This window comes from Microcaecilia unicolor, chromosome 1, assembly GCF_901765095.1.
Source record: "Microcaecilia unicolor chromosome 1, aMicUni1.1, whole genome shotgun sequence".
NCBI classification, from domain to species: domain Eukaryota; kingdom Metazoa; phylum Chordata; class Amphibia; order Gymnophiona; family Siphonopidae; genus Microcaecilia; species Microcaecilia unicolor.
This window is the reverse complement of record NC_044031.1, coordinates 767441829-767461013: the sequence shown is the minus strand read 5'-3', so window position 1 is coordinate 767461013 and position 19185 is coordinate 767441829. Positions and strand designations below refer to the sequence as shown.

Genomic DNA, 19185 nt, shown 5'->3' with positions numbered 1-19185 from the left:
GGATCGCCTGGTGACTTGCCTGCCTGGTGCGAAGATGGCGGACCTCACGTGTCACCTAGATAGGATTCTAGATAGTGCTGGGGAGGAGTCCGCTGTCTTGGTACATGTGGGTACCAATGACATAGGAAAATGTGGGAGAGAGGTTCTGGAAGCAAAATTTAGGCTCTTAGGTAGAAAGCTGAAATCCAGATCCTCCAGGGTAGCATTTTCTGAAATGCTACCTGTGCCACGCGCAGGGCCCAAGAGACAGGCAGAGCTCCAGAGTCTCAATGCGTGGATGAGACGATGGTGCAGGGAGGAGGGCTTTAGATTTGTTAGGAACTGGGCAACATTCTGGGGAAGGGGGAGCCTATTCCGAAAGGATGGGCTCCATCTTAACCAGAGTGGGACCAGGCTGCTGGCATCGGCGTTTAAGAAGGAGATAGAGCAGCTTTTAAACTAGAAATGGGGGGAAGGCCGACAGTCGCTCAAAAGAGCATGGTTCGGGATAAGGTATCTTTCAAAGATATCACCATAACAGGGAAGATAGAGTATCCTGATAGTGAGGTTGCAAAAGAGATTGTAGTAGATCGGGTATCTTTAAATAACAATAAAAATCAGACAAAAGATTGCCAATTAATACTGTCAAGTACTAAGCATGATGTACTTAGGAACAACAAACATAGTTTGAAATGTCTATATGCGAATGCCAGGAGCCTAAGAAATAAGATGGGGGAGTTAGAATATATTGCACTAAATGAAAAATTAGATATAATAGGCATCTCTGAGACCTGGTGGAAGGAGGATAACCAGTGGGACACTGTCATACCGGGGTACAAATTATATCGTAGTGATAGGGTGAATCGGATTGGTGGAGGGGTAGCATTGTATATTAACGAGAGCCTTGAATCAAATAGATTGAAAATTCTGCAGGAAGCAAAACACTCCTTGGAATCACTGTGGATTGAAATTCCATGTGCAAAGGGGAAAAGGATAGTGATAGGAGTGTACTACCGTCCGCCTGGCCAGGACGAACAGACGGATGCGGAAATGTTAAAGGAAATCAGGGACGCAAACAAACTGGACAACACAATAATAATGGGGGATTTCAATTACCCGCATATAGACTGGGGTAATGTAACATCTGTACACGCAAGGGACATAAGATTTCTTGATGAAATCAAGGACAGCTTCATGGAACAGCTAGTTCAGGAGCCGACAAGAGAAGGAAAAATACTAGACTTAGTCCTTAGTGGTGCTCATGATCTAGTGCAGGGGGTAACGATACGAGGGCCGCTTGATAACAGTGATCATAATATGATCGGTTTTGATATTGGCATTGAAGGAAGTGAAACTAGGAAATCAAGTACGCTAGCGTTTAACTATAGAAAAGGTGATTACGACAAAATGAGAAAAATGGTGAAAAAAAGACTGAAAGGAGCAGCTCGCAGAGTAAAAAACTTGCATCAGGCGTGGATGCTGTTTAAAAACACCATCCTGGAGGTTCAGGACAAATATATTCCACGTATTAGAAAAAAGGGAAAAAAGACTAAACGTCAGCCGGCGTGGCTAAACAGTAAGATAAAGGAAATCATTAGAGCCAAAAAACAATCCTTCAGAAAGTGGAGAAGAGAACCAACTGAAAGTAACAGGATAGATCATAAGGAATGCCAAGCCAAATGCAAAGCGGAGATAAGGAGGGCAAAAAAGGACTTTGAGAAGAAATTAGCGTTGGAAGCAAAAATACATAGTAAAAACTTTTTTAGATACATTAAAAGCAGGAAACCGGCCAAAGAGTCGGTTGGGCCGCTGGACGAAAATGGTGTTAAAGGGGCGATCAAGGAGGACAAAGCCGTAGCGGAGAAATTAAATGAATTCTTTGCTTCGGTCTTCACCGAGGAGGATTTGGGGGGGACACCGGTGCCGGAAAGAATATTTGAAGCGGGGGAGTCGGAGAAACTAAACAAATTCTCTGTAACCTTGGAGGATGTAATGGGTCAGTTCAGCAAGCTGAAGAGTAGTAAATCACCGGGACCTGATGGTATTCATCCCAGAGTATTAATAGAACTAAAAAATGAACTTGCGGAGCTACTGTTAGAAATATGCAATCTGTCCCTAAAATCGAGTGTAATACCGGAAGACTGGAGGGTAGCCAATGTTACTCCGATTTTTAAGAAAGGTTCCAGAGGAGATCCGGGAAATTATAGACCGGTGAGTCTGACGTCGGTGCCGGGCAAGATGGTGGAGGCTATTATTAAGAATAAAATTGCAGAGCATATACAAAAACATGGACTGATGAGACAAAGTCAGCACGGATTTAGTGAAGGGAAGTCTTGCCTCACCAATCTAATGCATTTTTTTGAGGGGGTAAGCAAACATGTGGACAATGGGGAGCCGGTTGATATTGTATATCTGGATTTTCAGAAGGCGTTTGACAAAGTGCCGCACGAAAGACTCCTGAAGAAATTGCAGAGTCATGGAATCGGAGGTAGGGTATTATTATGGATTAAGAACTGGTTGAAAGATAGGAAGCAGAGAGTAGGATTGCGTGGCCAGTATTCTCAGTGGAGGAGGGTAGTTAGTGGGGTCCCGCAGGGGTCTGTGCTGGGTCCGTTGCTTTTTAATGTATTTATAAATGACCTAGAGATGGGAATAACTAGTGAGGTAATTAAATTCGCCGATGACACAAAATTATTCAGGGTCGTCAAGTCGCAGGAGGAATGTGAACGATTACAGGAGGACCTTGCGAGACTGGGAGAATGGGCGTGCAAGTGGCAGATGAAGTTCAATGTTGACAAGTGCAAAGTGATGCATGTGGGTAAGAGGAACCCGAATTATAGCTACGTCTTGCAAGGTTCCGCGTTAGGAGTTACGGATCAAGAAAGGGATCTGGGTGTCGTCGTCGATGATACGCTGAAACCTTCTGCTCAGTGTGCTGCTGCGGCTAGGAAAGCGAATAGAATGTTGGGTGTTATTAAGAAGGGTATGGAGTCCAGGTGTGCGGATGTTATAATGCCGTTGTATCGCTCCATGGTGCGACCGCACCTGGAGTATTGTGTTCAGTACTGGTCTCCGTATCTCAAAAAAGATATAGTAGAATTGGAAAAGGTACAGCGAAGGGCGACGAAAATGATAGTGGGGATGGGACGACTTTCCTATGAAGAGAGGCTGAGAAGGCTAGGGCTTTTCAGCTTGGAGAAGAGACGGCTGAGGGGAGATATGATAGAAGTGTATAAAATAATGAGTGGAATGGATCGGGTGGATGTGAAGCGACTGTTCACGCTATCCAAAATACTAGGACTAGAGGGCATGAGTTGAAGCTACAGTGTGGTAAATTTAAAACGAATCGGAGAAATTTTTCTTCACCCAACGTGTAATTAGACTCTGGAATTCATTGCCGGAGAACGTGGTACGGGCGGTTAGCTTGACGGAGTTTAAAAAGGGGTTAGATAGATTCCTAAAGGACAAGTCCATAGACCGCTATTAAATGGACTGGAAAAATTCCTCATTTTTAGGTATAACTTGTCTGGAATGTTTTTACGTTTGGGGAGCGTGCCAGGTGCCCTTGACCTGGATTGGCCACTGTCGGTGACAGGATGCTGGGCTAGATGGACCTTTGGTCTTTCCCAGTATGGCACTACTTATGTACTTATGTACTTATGTACTTATGTAGTATCTCAAGTAGAAGAAGACCATTCTATGGTCAAGGAGCCACAATCACTAGCTTAGGAATCAACAACCTTTAAAGAGGTCAATCCATTATCAATATTTTTAGCAATTCTATCTGAGAAGATACCATCCTTATCAAAGAGTTTTTATTCATGGACAAACAACCCAAAACTACACTCAACAGCAACACCCAAGGCAGTGTAAGCAGCAGGTATCCGTAATAACATCTGCTCCAAAACTAACACTAACTTTTTGACTATCTACCCGTGGGGGGTGTGGGTGGGAGAATTTAGTTCTTCTTCAAGGCATGGCAAGCAATCACTACAGATTGGAGACTTGCACAACTTCCAGCAGCACCCAGAGTTTTTACAAAGTAATCTGGCTGTTGTTGCTGTCCATCTCTGCAAGATTAGATGCTACATTTTTTTCTTACGTGGATGACTGGCTTATTTCCAGCCTATCAAAAGTACAAGCTCATCAGTCTCTACAAGAGGCTACCTCCACCTCCTTCTGCAGACTTTGGGCTTCTTACTCAACAAGCAGAAGTTCAATCTCAGGAGCATAGATAGGCATAGGACAAGCAAAAGCATTTTTGCTAGAGACAGAACGATGACGATCATAGTAACATAGTTATGACTGCAGATAAAGACCTGTATGGTCCATCCAGTCTGCTCATCAAGATAAACTCATTATACAAGATATGCGATACTTTATACCTGAGTTTGATTTGTCCTTGCCATTTTCAGGGCACCAACCATAGAAGTCTGCCCAGCACTGTTCTTGTACCAAAATTTCTCAAGTTAATGTCGAAGCCCCTTAAAATTTACACTCCAGCCCATCCATATCTATTCAGTCAAGATCAGGGCACAGACCGTAGAAGTCTGCCCAGAAGTGCTTCCCAACTGTGTTGCCACCCAATCTCCGCTAAGATTCTGTCTTGTGGTTTCCATTATTATATTTCCAAAAGACGGAGAGATTCTTGTTAAGCAACACGACACCACATGGGGATTAAATCACCGGAGTCAACAGTTGATACATACCAACCCCCTTGGATTCTAGAGCTAAGTGACTCTTTAAATCTATTTTAAATCGATTTAGAGGAGAGAGTTTATACATCAAATAGAATTGAAGAGACAGCATATGTGCAGTTACAAATTAACAGAACAGTGATATTTTCTAGGCAATTTTGGACATATGCAAAGAGGTGGGGGATGGTGCAATGATGTATCATTATATCGTGCAATGATAGGTGACGGTCACCTCATGTGGTTTGCACTTTGTACACATTGAGCATAAAAAAAATTATAATAAACATTTTTTTAATAAAAAATGTATTAAAAGTGAATAAACAAAATATACTACTATTCATTCACCGGTGATAGGATAATAGTATTAAATTTTAACTGCCAGATCCTCGATCATTCTTCTAATGTTTGTAGATCCCTTCTTATTGTTTCTACACCCTCCAGGGTATCCACTCTATTGGCTATCTTCGTGTCATCTGCAAAAAGGCAAACCTTTCCTTCCAACCCTTCAGCAATATCACAAATATATTATTATTATTATTATTATTAACATTTGTGCAGCACTGAACACCTGACATAGAGAGACAGTCCCTATATTAAACAGAATCGGCCCCATCACCGACCCCTGAGGAACTCCACTGCTCACCTTCCTTTCCTCTGAGCGGATTCTGTTTATCACCACCCTCTGCCATCTGTCGGTCAACCAGTTTCCTATACAGTTCACCACTTTTGGTCCTAAGTTCAGCCCTCTCAGCTTATTCACGAGTCTTCTGTGGGGGACCATATCAAAGGCCTTGCTGAAATCCAAGTAGATTACATCTAGCACACGTCCTTCATCCAGTTCTTTGGTCACCCAGTCAAAGAAGTCAATGAGATTTGTTTGGCAGGATTTTCCTTTGGTAAAGCCATGTTGTCTCGGATCCTGTAACCCGTTGGTTTCTAGAAAGTTAGCTATCCTTTCTTTCAGCAGTGACTCCATTATTTTTCCTACCACCGACGTGAGACTTACCGGTCTTTAGTTTCCCACTTCTTCCCTGTCTCCACTTTTGTGAAGAGGGAAAACATCCACTCGTCTCCAATCCCACAGAACTTCTTCCGTCTCTAAAGATCTATTGAATAAATCTTTAAGAGGTTCCGCCAGGACTTTTCTGGGCTCCCTCAGTATCCTGGGATGTATCCCATCCGGCCCCATAGCTTTGTCCACCTTCAGATTCTCAAGCTGTTTATAAACACTTTCTTCCGTAAACGGCACAATGTCCACTCCATTCCCAGATATTCCTTCAGCATCCGACCGTGGTCCTTCTCCAGGGTTTTCCTCCGTGAACACCGGAGAAGTAGTTGTTTAGCACATTGGCTTTATCCTCATCACTCTCCACATAGCCATTCTCATTATCTTTCAGTCTCGTGATTCCATTCCTATCTTTTCTTCTTTCTCCAATATATCTGAAAAAGGTCTTGTCACCTATCTTTAGTCATTTTTTCTTCCGCTTGTGCTTTTGCTAGCCGCTTCTTTGAGTTTAATCCAATAATCTTTTCTGTGATCCTCTTGTTGCGTTCTTCTGTATTTCTTGAACAAAGTCTCTTTTGCTCCTAATTTTTCAGCTACTTGTTTGGAGAACCATATAGGCTTCCTGTTTCTCTTGTGTTTGTTTACTTTCCTTGCGTAAAGATCAGTTGCCATATTTATAGCAGCCTTTAGCTTGGAACATTGATTTTCCAATTCTCCTACGCCAACAGCTCCTTCTTCAGGTATTCCCCCATTTCATCAAAATCTGTACGTCTGAAATCCAGTACACCGGTAAGCATGCTCCAAGACTGCCTAAGGGTACTGAATTGGAGGCCATCCCCTGTGTACAGCAATGACTCTGAACCTGTGCCAACCCAAACTCTCGATCTTTATAAATGATCTTCCTCACAGTCAGTTTTGCTTAGTCTGTGCTATATCAGAGTGCAAGAGACATCCCTCCAGCCTGTCTCAGAAGCCCCCAACAATAAAGCTATCACTTTCTCTTTACAAATAGCGTGAGGACTTAGTTTCTCTTCTAGCTCATCCCACTTATCTCTGTGTATATGTCAGCCACAGTATGCTCCTTGACAGTAACCATACGAGACCCTCCAATAGCATTTCAAGAGGTATTGGGATCAGCATTGTCAGTCAGTCAACAAAAGGATTCCTGTAGTCTCCTCTGTTCTGCTATCACTTCAGTGGTGGATCCACCAAGCCAGCCTCACCATTCAGTCTCCACATCCCATAACTACAGATACATCCACATGCAGCTGGGGAGCTCATCTCCTTCAAGTAATCACTCAAGGGTTACAGGATCAACAAGAGCATGATCCTTATACCAGCATGCTGGAGTTCAGAGCAATTTTCAATGCCCTGAAAGCTTTCGAACCCTGAATCGGAGGACAAGTTTAATCAAAACTGACAACCAGGTGGTAATTTTTTACATAATCAAACAAGCGGGAATGAGTTTGACAGTTCTTTTACATGTAAATATTTTTAAAACAAATAGGAGGAAATATTTTTTCACTCAACAAATAGTTAAGCTCTGGAACTCTTTCCTGGAGGATGTTATAACAGTTGTTAGCATATCTGAGTTTAAAAAAGGTTTGGACAAGTTCCTGGAGGACAAATCCATAGTCTGCTATTGAGACAGACATGAGGAAGTCACTGCTTGACTTGGGATAAGTAGCATGGAATCTTGCCACTCCGGCTTTCTGCCAGGTACTTGTGACCTGGATTGGCCACTGTTGGAAACAGGATACTGGGGTAGATGGACCATTGGTCTGACCCAGTATGGCTATTCGTGCATGCTCTCTTGACACCATCTTATAGGCAGTTTGTATTCCAGGCCAAGAGAATCAAATAGTAGACTCCTTTAGTCGACAACTCAACCTCAACAAGTGGTCATGCATTATGGCGGTTGTTCACAGCTGTGATGGTATCTGGGGTTTCAATATGTAGATTAAAGTACTACTACTACTACTTAACATTTCTAAAGCGCTACTAGGGTTACGCAGCACTGTACAATTTAACATAGAAGGACAGTCCCGGCTCAAAGAGCTTACAATCTAGAAGACAAGTGAACGGTCTCCCATAATCACCATCTTAGGGAAACTCAAGGTCACCTGTGTAATCAGATCAAGGAGTTCTTGCACAGATGATGTGTTGTTACAAGGTGCCTGTTTACCACTGTTCAATTATGAAGGAGCGTAACCTACACAGAGTGGTGAGTGCAGCTCTGGTCACCTTGTTGGGCAGACTGGATGGCCCAGGCAGGTCTTTGTCTGTGTTACTGTTTCAAAGTTTATGAAGGAGCCTCTAAACACATGGCTTCTATTAAAGCCACCCTCACCGGTTTCGGACCTTACTTTGCCCTTACTAGGCTCATTGAATCACTAGGCCTTGCTTCATTTAAACACTTCATGTGGAAAACCATCTTCCTAGTTGCTCTAACCACAGCCAGGAGAAACAATGAACTTCAGGCACTATTAACCCCACTCTTATACTCAGTTTTATCACAACAGAGTAATCATTGGTAATAATCTTAAATTCCTTCCAAAAGTAGTCTGTGATTTCCCTTTAAGCCAGTTCACATTGTTTCTGGGACAGTGTTCCAAGGAAACTGATCAAATGCTCCATTCACCAGTCTGCCGCTGGCACTATTTGCAGCCTGCAAAGGATTTAAGGAAAACATCTCAATTTTTCATTACCTACAATGCAAATGATCTAGCTAAGCCTCCAAGTAGATTGTCTCCTCCTGGGTGTCGGACTGCATTTCTTTTTGCTATATTTATTTATTGCATTTGTACCCTGCGCTTTCCCACACATGGCAGGCTCAATGTGGCTTACATAGTAACAATATAAAGAATTACAAAGTCGTAAGAAGAATATACAGTTTGTAGTGAACGCAATATTAATTGGATTAATGGATAAGTAAATTGAACATAGGAGGAATTGGGTGCAGAAGGAAATGAGCGTTGGGAGGTAGGCGTAGGAAGATGGAGAGGAATGGATATGGGGTAGCAATAAGGATAATGGGAAACATGGTCAATGTATAAACAATCGTCAAAAGAATCATGTGGGCAAGCTTTGGTTAGGTTGAATCGTTAGGGTAGGCTATCTTGCAGTCAGACTTACAACAACCCCAAGCCATATCAGTGCTCATCTACTCCAGGGCAAACCAACTTCTGCTTACCCCAGTGATCCCAAAACCTGGACTTGGGGGCACCCCAGCCAGTCAGGTTTTCAGGATATCCGCAATGAATGTGCATGAGATATATTTGCATGCACTCCCTCCACTGCATGCAAATCTCTCTCATGAATAATCATTGTGGAGATCCTGAAAACTTGACTGGCTGGGGTGCCCCCAGGACCAGGTTTAGGAAGCACTGGCTTACCTCAAAGCAACATTGATCCAGGATGTCTGCAAAGCAGCCACTTGGACTTCTGCACACACATTCTCAAAGCACTGCCGTCCAGGGGCGTAGCCAGACGCCCAATTTTGGGTGGGCCTGGGCCCAGGATGGGTGGGCAGAATAACTTTGCCCTGTCCCACAAGTGATTTGGTCTCTCCCTCTCTCGCCTTCATGCCATTTGGTCTCTCAAACATCCTTCCTCCCTCACATGCAGCAACTAATACACACTTCTCATGTTGGCCCCACAGCCTTCCCTCTGATGCAACTTACTGTTTCCGCATAGGTGGGAATACATCAGAGGGAAGGCTGTGGAGCCGGTACGAACAGTGTGTATCGCTCGCTGCAGGCAAAGATCTGCTATTTACAAGGTATGCAGGAGGGACCAGGGCCGCCGAGAGGGGGGGACAAGGGGGACAAAATTCCCGGGGCCCGGGCCTCCAAGGGGGGCCCGGCGCCGCAGTCCCACCTACAACTGCCACCGGGCCCCTTCCACCCGAACCCCCACCAGCAGAAGTGCTGTCTTCTGACTCCGGCGTGCGTGGCCCACATAGACGCGCTCCTCTCAGCTGATCTTCGCTGTACTCTGCAGGGCTTCTGTGCGTCTGCAGGACGAGAGGAGCGCGTCTATGTGGGCCACGCACGCCGGAGTCAGAAGACAGCACTTCTGCTGGCGGGGGTTCGGGTGGAAAGGGCCCGGCCCAGTGGCAGAGGCGGGTGAGACTGTGGCGCCGGGCCCCCCTCAGGGGGGGCAGCGACAACCTGGGGGGGGTGGCAGTGGGGCAGGGCCCAGGGGCGGCCTTGTCCTGGGCCCAGCCCAATCTCTCGGCGGCCCTGGGAGGGACAGTTGTTGAGTTTTTGGCTGGTGAGGCTTAGGGATCCCTGCCAACCACATCATAGGTGTGCTGCTACTGGGTGGGCCTGAGCCCAAAGTGGGTGGGCCTGGGCCCATCCAGTCACACCCTTGGCTACGCCACTGCTGCTGTCTGGATAATTCTGCAGCCCAAGACATAGCCTTTGGCCAAGCACACAGCCTGGGTGTGCATTGAATGTTACCTTTCTGCCACCAATCCAGTCCGTTCTTGGGCCACCATCAACCACAAACATAAAATGACCCTTAGCTCTGGACTCAACATAAAGAGGCCTACGTTGCCCTGCTTGGCTATGGAGAAAGCAAGGTTTCTTAACTATAATAGAGGTTCTCTGTCGACAGTAGGGAAATGTAGCCATACTTTCTCCCCTGCCTCCCCCACTAAACAAAAAAGGAAAGAAATCGGCTCAATATTGTCTTAATTTTCATCTGCTTATGCCACAGAACTGATGTCCACATGCTCTAGGACAGCTGAATCCATTTAGGTTGTAGAGGAGAGCTCCAGGCCCTCTGGCTTCATTGAATATCACCAATAAATGTGGCTGCATTTTCCTGCTGTCTATAGGGAACTTGTTACAGATAAGCGACTTTGCTCTATTGGAAGGTTGGAGGGAAGAGTGAATCACCACACAGAGGTTCCTGGAATGTTGGATATAAGGGTAAACATGAGCAGAGCAGGGCAAGATGTCAGTGGTCATTGATTCTGAGAAACAAGAGAAAAGGGTTATGGGGGCTGTTGGTTCAGAGGGTGACTAGGAGCAGAGGGCTGGGGAACCATGCTTACAGATCTCCTTTTTTTTTCCAGTTGGGATTCTTCAAACGTTCCACTCCAAGGCGCACTGATGAGCAGGACTCAAATGGCAAAGCCCTAGAATGAGAAGTGTATCCAGCAAGAGGCACCAGGATGCATGTGTGAGGGAGGTCCCCCTGCACAGCTCAGATACCATTTCAGGACATGCCAAACCATTTCAAACTGGTGTGAAGATGAACCACTGTCTTCCCACAGCTGACCAGCGTGTAGGAAACACGAGGTCGCAATAAACAGACTGAGCTCAGCCCTCCCTCTCTCGCCCACTCCAGGCATGATCTAACTCCTGAGGCCCCACCCTGGCTTCAGGGCTCTGTTAGGCCCTGGAACCCCTCCCTTCATCAAGCCCATAGGCTCCTCTCTCCCACCTGAGCTCATTCAGGCCCATAGTTAGGCCCCTCTCTCCCTCCTGAGTTCTGTCAGGCCCATAGGGCCCCACCCTCCCTCCCTCCAGAGCTCAATCGGGCCCCTCCTGCTTTTTTATCTGTTATTTTTCAAAGTTGGATGTATTTATTTTTGAAGTTGTATGTTTACGAATATTTATTTTCAGGGCTTCTCATTTACATTATCCCACTTTTCTCAGGCTTCGTTTGGCGAGCCTGTTCTGATGCTCTGACTGTAAGAAAGCCCAAATCCTGGATCTTGCATTGTACATGGGATTGGCCCTAGTCCCTTTGTGTTCTACACCATGGTGAGGAGCTTCACGAGGCTCCTTTCTTTACCTCACTGTACGCTGGTGGACTTTTCTACTTAGCACTGGACTGAGCACAGGTTTGAAACTTGTGAGCATAAGAAAAGCCTGTGCTGGGTCAGACCAACAAGGTCCATTAAGCCCAGCACGTTCCAATGGTCAAGGCTTCAGCTCTGGCTACTGTCCACTTATGCATCTTCCACATCCACTAATAATGCAATCATCTGAAAAAGTCTGTTTAAGGCGAAGTGTATGTCTCACATTTATGAACCTCAGGCTTGGATCAAACGTTTTAAACTTGTGACAATTCAACCCCAGTTTGTGTCTCTTTGCGTGAGCCTAGTATATGTATATTAATTTCTCTGTATGTTTATAGCTTGTCTGCCTTCGTCTCGGTTTCCCTGTTAGCAAAACACTGCAAGCCACTCTCATGAACACCCCAACAGTCTATTGCTATAGGTCCCGTCTTAACCATAAATCACAAAAAAGTGAATAATTAACCAGTCACATGGCTCCATTCACTAACCACGTCATTGCCTCTTCCTCTCATCATGGGTCATTTCCAGTTGCTTCGGAAGACTTAATGACAGCAGCCCAGCAGCCTGAGCCTGTGAGGACCGCCCAGCATACCTTGGCACTCACAAAGGACTGTGTGTCCATGGGTTCTGTTTGGATTTTTAAGCAATATCTGAAAACAGACCTAAACAGTGGCTAATCCATGAACCTTTCCCCTTTAAATAATGGGGTGACCCACATTCCATCTCATGAAAGAAGTAGGCTACAGCGTGAGAAGAGATTGGGGGTGTTATTAAAAGCAGTAAGTTTACAATACTCTTGAGAATGTACAAAAAAAATCATCTGTACAAGTTGTTTTTATTAAATTTTGTATCTTCTGTGGTTAAGTTACCTTGGAATTGGTAATGCTTTATGTAATGAAGAAAACAATTTTGAAATTAGGACAAGGACAAACGAGTCCAGTAGGAGCCAGAGAAAAAAGTCAGGAAAACATTTAAGGTACTAGTTTTCAGGCCAGCTGTGTCAAGGCCTCTTAATGCATAATATTCTTAAGGCTTTCTAATCCAAGAAGTGTAACCTCGGCACATCAGCACACCCAGAAGTCTCTCTTCTTTTTCTGAAATGTAGATAGTTTACTCAGTCAGTAGATGTTCTGAAGTTCATGCCCCAAGTCAAGAGGCTTCGTAGTTCTGAAAGCTGCAAGGGTGGATGGCGGTAGGAATCTTAAGAAAAAAGCTTGTTGCAGAGATGGGAGGGTGATTAAATAAATGAAAGCCGTTCAGAGATGTGGTGCTGGATTTGTGCACTATCTTATGGGAAAGAATGAACGAGGTGAAAAGATGAGTGCTTTTCAGGGGAGCAGAAGGATAAGTTCTGTCCACAGCAAAGATGGAGAATGAGCCTCATAGAGACAGGAAGGTCAAGAAACATCCCACACAAGCCCAGGGAGGGGGAGGTAAAGAGGCCAATAGGGACAGAACCTGCCAGCAGGTAGCGAGGTGTTCACACAAGGCAGTCCTCGAGTGGAGGGAAAGGTCATACCCTTACTGACCTATCAGGGCAAAAACAGTACGAATAATCAGGAAATGATATCAGGTAGACAAAGGAGCCAAGCATGGCTAAGAAAAGAAGGTCTTTGCAGGAGAATAGATCAGTAGCAGCAAACGTTATACAAATAAGCAGGGGTGGCTGCAGTACATGTGAGACTACATTTCACATGATGCATTGCTCATATATCTTTGCAGTGAATGACTCCAGCAGTGAAATTCCTTAGAAGTGAGGGTAACAGTGAAGGCATTAAACACATGTTAGGGCCACATTATAAACTAGTGTAAGGCAGTCAGGGGCCAGAACAAGCTGAAAGTGACTTTATAGCTGCTCCCCCTTACAGCAAAGGGCTGACAGGTGGCTTGAGAGAGCAGCAGGGAACATTGGCTCTGCCAGTCTCATCAGTCTGTGATCACCCATGAGATGCTTCATTATTCTAAAAGCACTTAAAAATCTATGAGCAAGTGCACTTCAGACTTAGGTCTCCTGTTTGCTATGACCTCTCCTACTACCAACCCCCTGAACTCACAGGTTTTATGGAGCTCTACAATCTTAAGATCACACTACCTGCTCCATTTCCCCCTTTCCTATCTGCACTCTGTAAAACGAAGTAATAAAAACTATGTTTGCACCTGATTGGTTTCGCTTAGTCTCTGTACTGTGTGGTTTCTCCAACCACTGGCTGATCAATGTTAATCCTACTTCCAATGCCAACTCAACTGAGATCCAGACCTTTCGCAGCAAAGTAAGATAATGCTTCCCTCTGGTGGCCATTGTGAATACTGCAATCCCAACACCAGAGGTTATCCCAAGGTATGTCTGCATTAGGAAAACATTTTATTAAACACCTTGAAATGTTTTAACTGTTGAGAAAGATGGATCACATCTGATGGAAAAAAAAGCAATCATAAGATGAAAGGCATTGACATAGCTCAGGTGAAAATCATTTCCCCACAGTTGATATGTACTTTCTGAGAAGTTCAGAGAAGAGGACATTTCTCTGGCAGTTAGTTTCTGTTCCTTGGGTGCTGGAGAGGTAGCTCACCCAGCAACCTCAATTAAGTGTTAATTAAGGTGTGGGGAAGTAGAATACTTGCATAGGTTGCTGAGTCAGCTTCAAAGAGTCTGTTTAAAAGAGGCCCCTTAGATTCAAAACTATATAAAGAGGCAAGGTCCCACTGAACTTTCTTTCTGAGAAGTTTCAGGAGAAGAGGACATTTCTCTGATAAGTGAACACGATTTTGCTTTGTGCTTTGGGAACTTAAAGATTGGGGTTTAAAGGAGGAATTGTAGGTTAGTGTTATGCAAAATAAAAATATAAAAAGCAAATTTCATCAACTAATCTCCATAATCTTTTCCACTGTTTTAAAAACTTTGTACCACAGCATAAACAGATAGAAATCTAGCAGGCACTGCAGGATCTAGTTTAGTCTTCCCGCCCACCCCTAGGACAACTCTTCATTTATAGTCAGTTATTGTAATTAGAGTACCAAGCAAGAAGTGCTCCTACAGAGTTTTAAATACATTTCATTACCATCGAAGAAAGAAACATACAATATACTATCCACCTTATAATTGAAAGAGAAAAACGCCTAGATTTCGACCCAAATTGGGAGATAGACGTTTATCTCACAAAAACGAATAAATCGGTATAATGGAAAGCCGATTTTGGACGTTTTCAACTGCACTCCATCGCGGAAGCGTACAAAGTTGACGGGGGCGTGTCAGAGGCGTGGCGAAGGTGGAACTGGGGCGTGGTTATCAGCCGAGGAGAGATGGGCGCCTTTCGCCGATAATGGAAAAAAAGTATGCGTTTGTAGCTAGAATTTAGGGCACTTTTCCTGGACCCTGTTTTTTCACGAATAAGGCCCCAAAAAGTGCCCTAAATGACCAGATTACCACCAGAGGGAATCAGGGATGACCTCCCCTGACTCCCCCAGTGGTCACTAACCCCCTCCCACCACAAAAAATGATGTTTCACAACTTTTTATTTTCACCCTCAAATGTCATACCCACCTCCCTGGCAGCAGTATGCAGGTCCCTGGAGCAGTTGTTATGGGGTGCAGTGGACTTCAGGCAGGTGGACCCAGGCCCATCCCCCCCCTACCTGTTACAATTGTGCTGCTTAATGCTTAGTTGTCCAACCCCCCCAAACCCACTGTACCCACATGTAGGTGCCCCCCTTCACCCCTTAGGGCTATAGTAATGGTGTAGACTTGTGGGCAGTGGGTTTTGAGGGGGATTTGGGGGGCTCAACACACAAGGGAAGGGTGCTATGCACCTGGGAGCTCTTTTAACTTTTTTTTTTGTTTTTGTAAAAGTGCCCCCTAGGGTGCCCGGTTGGTGTCCTGGCATGTGAGGGGGACCAGTGCACTACGAATCCTGGCCCCTCCCACGAACAAATGCCTTGGATTTATTCGTTTTTGAGCTGGGCACTTTCATTTTCCATTATCACTGAAAAACAAAAACGCACAGCTCACAAATTGTCGAATAAAACATGGGCGTCTATTTTTTTCGAAAATACGGTTCGGTCCGCCCCTTCACGGACCCGTTCTCGGAGATAAACGCCCATGGAGATAGACGTTTTCATTCAATTATGCCCCTCCACATAACCTAAAAGACATTTTTATACTAGGCTAATATCCTTAATACTGTAGCAAGTTTTAAATAATTGAAAAACTCAAGAACACTAAGATGGAGTCAGCAGTCCAGCAGCGAGAGGGGTGCTATCCAGTCTTTTGCATTGAGTGTCATATGTATGATTATCTCCCAGTTGGTGAGATGTTATATGTGTGTGCTCAATGCAAAGAACTCCTAGCTCTCACAGAACATGTCCGTTCTCTAGAGGCTAGAGTAGAAGACTTGGTGGAGTTGAGGGAGACTGAGAGGTACATAGAGGAGACCTACAGGGATGTTGTAGAGAAGTCCCACCTCCAGTCTGGTAGCCCCTGTGCTACCTTGGAGGAGGGAGGTCTCCTAGGAGAGCATCACCCTGGTGAAGTAGGAAGTACTCCTGTAGCCAGGACCTGCCCACCAGGGGATGTACTATCCTCTCGCACCGAGGATATGTCTCCAAATGCTGCCCGGGAGGGAAAGGTTAGGACAGCTGTTGTAGTTGGTGATTCAATCATTAGGCATATAGATAACTGGGTGGCTGGTGGATGTGAGGATCGCCTGGTGACTTGCCTGCCTGGGGCGAATGTGGCAGACCTCACACATCACCTAGATAGGATTTTAGATAGTGCTGCTCGAGGTTGAAACAACACCTTTCAACACCATTGGTCTTTTCCTAAGACAGATGCTCTGGTCACAACAGTCACCAAGGTGACTGCTGTACCGAGGGTGACCAGTGCATTGTTCCTTTCAAAGCACCTTCAGTGGAGCCATGGCCCTCCATTCTGCTCAATAAGGATGCACCAGGCCCCTCATCAGTGCCAGTGGGAGGCAGGTAGGCTCTCTTCCAAGATGAGTGGGCCTTCACAGGGCAGACCACTGGGAAGGGAACCCAACAGCAGCCACCAGCGGTGAGTAAAAAATGCCCCCCCCCCCCCCAAAGTTCCATGACCCCCTACCTCCCTCCCTCCACTCCTGTCCGTCCGAGTTCCACGGGCCCACTCCAGTACGACGGCCCCACTCCCGTCTGAGTTCTGCCACCCAGCGCCTCCCTCCCTCGCTGTGGCCGCTGAGTGCAAGGACGTGTGCCGGTGCCCCAGCCCTTCGTAAATGCCAGCTGTTTAAAACTTTTTACCTCCTGCTCCGCCGGCAACAGTGAAGTCCTGACCGCACGGACGCCGCTTCAGACTGCCTTTACTTTCGCTTGTTTCAGCTGTTCCTCTGGTCCCGCCCTCATTCCCTGTTTGCGGAAGGGCGGGACCAGAGGAACAGCTGAAACAGAAGCGAAAGCGAAGGAAGTCTGAAGCGGTGTCCGTGCGTGCTGCACTTCACTGTTCCCAGGAGCAGGAAGTAAAAAGTTTAAAACAACAGCCTGCAGTTACGAAGGGGAGGGGCAGCAGCATACATCCTGCTTGCACTCGGAAGCCACATGGGATGAGAGAGGGGGAGGGGTGCCTGGAACTCGGAGAGGGAGGGAGGCAGGTGGGGAGGGGCGTGGAACTCCGAGGGAGGAAGGCAGGTAGGGGGCATGGAACTCTAAGCGGAGGGGGCCTGGAACTTAGAGGACGGAGGGAGGCAGGGGGCCCTGGAACCTTGCTAGTGCCTGTTTCCTTTCTGTTGGAAACGGGCCTCTTTTACTAGTTACTTATAAATGTGTTAAGTGCTCCACTATCCACATTTCTCCACTGGAAAAAAAAAAACCCGAACCATTTAGCCGTACTCTCATTTTCTATTAACCCATTCCTAATGCACAAAAATGGAGTAGTTTGATGGTTAAAGCAACAGGATGAGAACCAGGGAAGCCAGGGTTCAAACTTGCTGCTTGTGATCTTAAATCAAGGGGGAGTTAGGTGATTTGATTAAAGTACAGATTATACATACTCTGAAAACAGGAACTTGTCTTGAGCTGCTATTAGTGGAAAAGGCATGAGCTAAATCCAAATCCTCCCCCCCCCCCCCCCCCCCCCCCCAATGAGTTTTTTTTTTAAAATTTCCTCAAGAGACCCTCATGAGGTACTCTGCAAAATGAGATAATGCCTCTGGATTTTCAGAAAGCATCTCCATCACCTTTACCCACCTACAAACAAATGTAGCAGATTGATAGGCAAGAGTTGCCTGGACTAAATCCATATTGGCTTTGTCCCAACCATGACTACTATACGTTCGATACGTTTGCCTGGTCCTGACATCAGGCTCACTGGTCTGTAGCTTCCTGATCACCCCTGGAAGCCTTTTTAACAACTTGCATTACACTGGCCCCACTCAGGGACCTACACAATTCCTAATAGTCGGCTTAGAATTTCACTAACTTGTTTTAGGTTGAGGTGTATACCATCCAGTCCAGGGGAGTTGCTATTCTTTCATCTTACAGGTTCATTGAGATTTTTTTCCTCTGAATAATCACAGTTAAATTCCACTTAGGCAAGGGTAGCTCTCTTACACCTTCCTCAGTGAAGGCTGTACAAAGAATTAGTTTCCCTACTAAGCCCCCTTTACTCCTTGACCATCTAATACTCCAACCACTTCCCTCACAGGCTTCTTGCTACAAAATGTACCTGAAAAAGGTTTTATTATGAGGTTTTACCCTTACAGCAAGCTTCTTTTCAATTTCTCTTTTTGCCTGCCTTATCAATTTTCTATCAGATCAGAACGAATGAATAAGGCTCTACTGTTACACACCTACTCCCGACACTGATCCATTTATTCCCCATCCCACCCTCTCACTCACACATAGCACCTCCTCCTATCCCTTCACTGCTCTTCCATCAAATTCATCTTCATACTACCTATTACCTTCATCCCTTAAGCTCTCCACTGTCCCTGTCGTTTTTATCCATTTCCCACATTACACTCCTCGGACTCTTATCTCCTCTATCTTCCCTTCTTCTTCAATGCCCAAGTGACTTAGTTTACCTATTCCTCCGTCTCTTTCCCGATCCACGAGTTAAAATCAAGGGAATTGGTCTCTTCTATGGCAAAGACCAAATTCTGTGGGCCAGGGAATTCCTACTGTACCTGAATGCAAGTCACCTTGAGCTACTTGTGGGAAGGCATAAGCTAAATCTCAAATCCCTTCCCATGACATCAGACACACAGCAGAACAGGGGCTCCAGTTATACTTCTCCGTATGCACCTTAGCAAGCCTCCAGCTCTAGCCCCCATCTTAACAGTGTTTTGCTACCTTGAAATCAGACACCATCATACCAAGGACTCTTCTGGTACATTTCAGGATGTCATTCTTGTTATGAACTGGGCCCCTGAATTCCTGTACCCTGGACACACAACTGTATATTTTTGCATTAACTCTTAACTTTAAATTGCAGCTAGATAGGGATTTTTCCCTTATATCTCCACCAAACTTAGACCAGTCCTTGGCTAGGAAGACAAGAAACTAGAGTTCCTTCCAGACCCCCCCAAAAAAGGGGAGTATTCACCACAGAATAAGGAGTAGCAGCAGGGGCTGAATTTACACCACTGATCAGCACATATCGCTATCTTGGGGAATGGAAAGAACCGATTCTCAGCTCAAACCCAGTTCTCTGTGCAT

The 19185-nt window shown here is 45.5% G+C and overlaps 1 protein-coding gene across 4 annotated transcripts in view; it reads left to right on the top strand.

The window, feature by feature from the left end:
- The window catches only part of ITGA11 (integrin subunit alpha 11), a 316149-nt gene extending 303790 nt beyond the window's left edge, over positions 1 to 12359 (top strand). For all 4 annotated transcript variants that reach the window (XM_030189806.1, XM_030189807.1, XM_030189808.1 and 1 more), the window contains one exon: positions 10769 to 12359. In XM_030189806.1, coding sequence (XP_030045666.1) covers positions 10769 to 10840 — 72 coding nt within the window. In that variant the 3' untranslated portion in view covers positions 10841 to 12359. The remainder of the gene's footprint in view (positions 1 to 10768) is intronic.
- The last annotated feature ends 6826 nt before the right edge of the window (positions 12360 to 19185 follow it).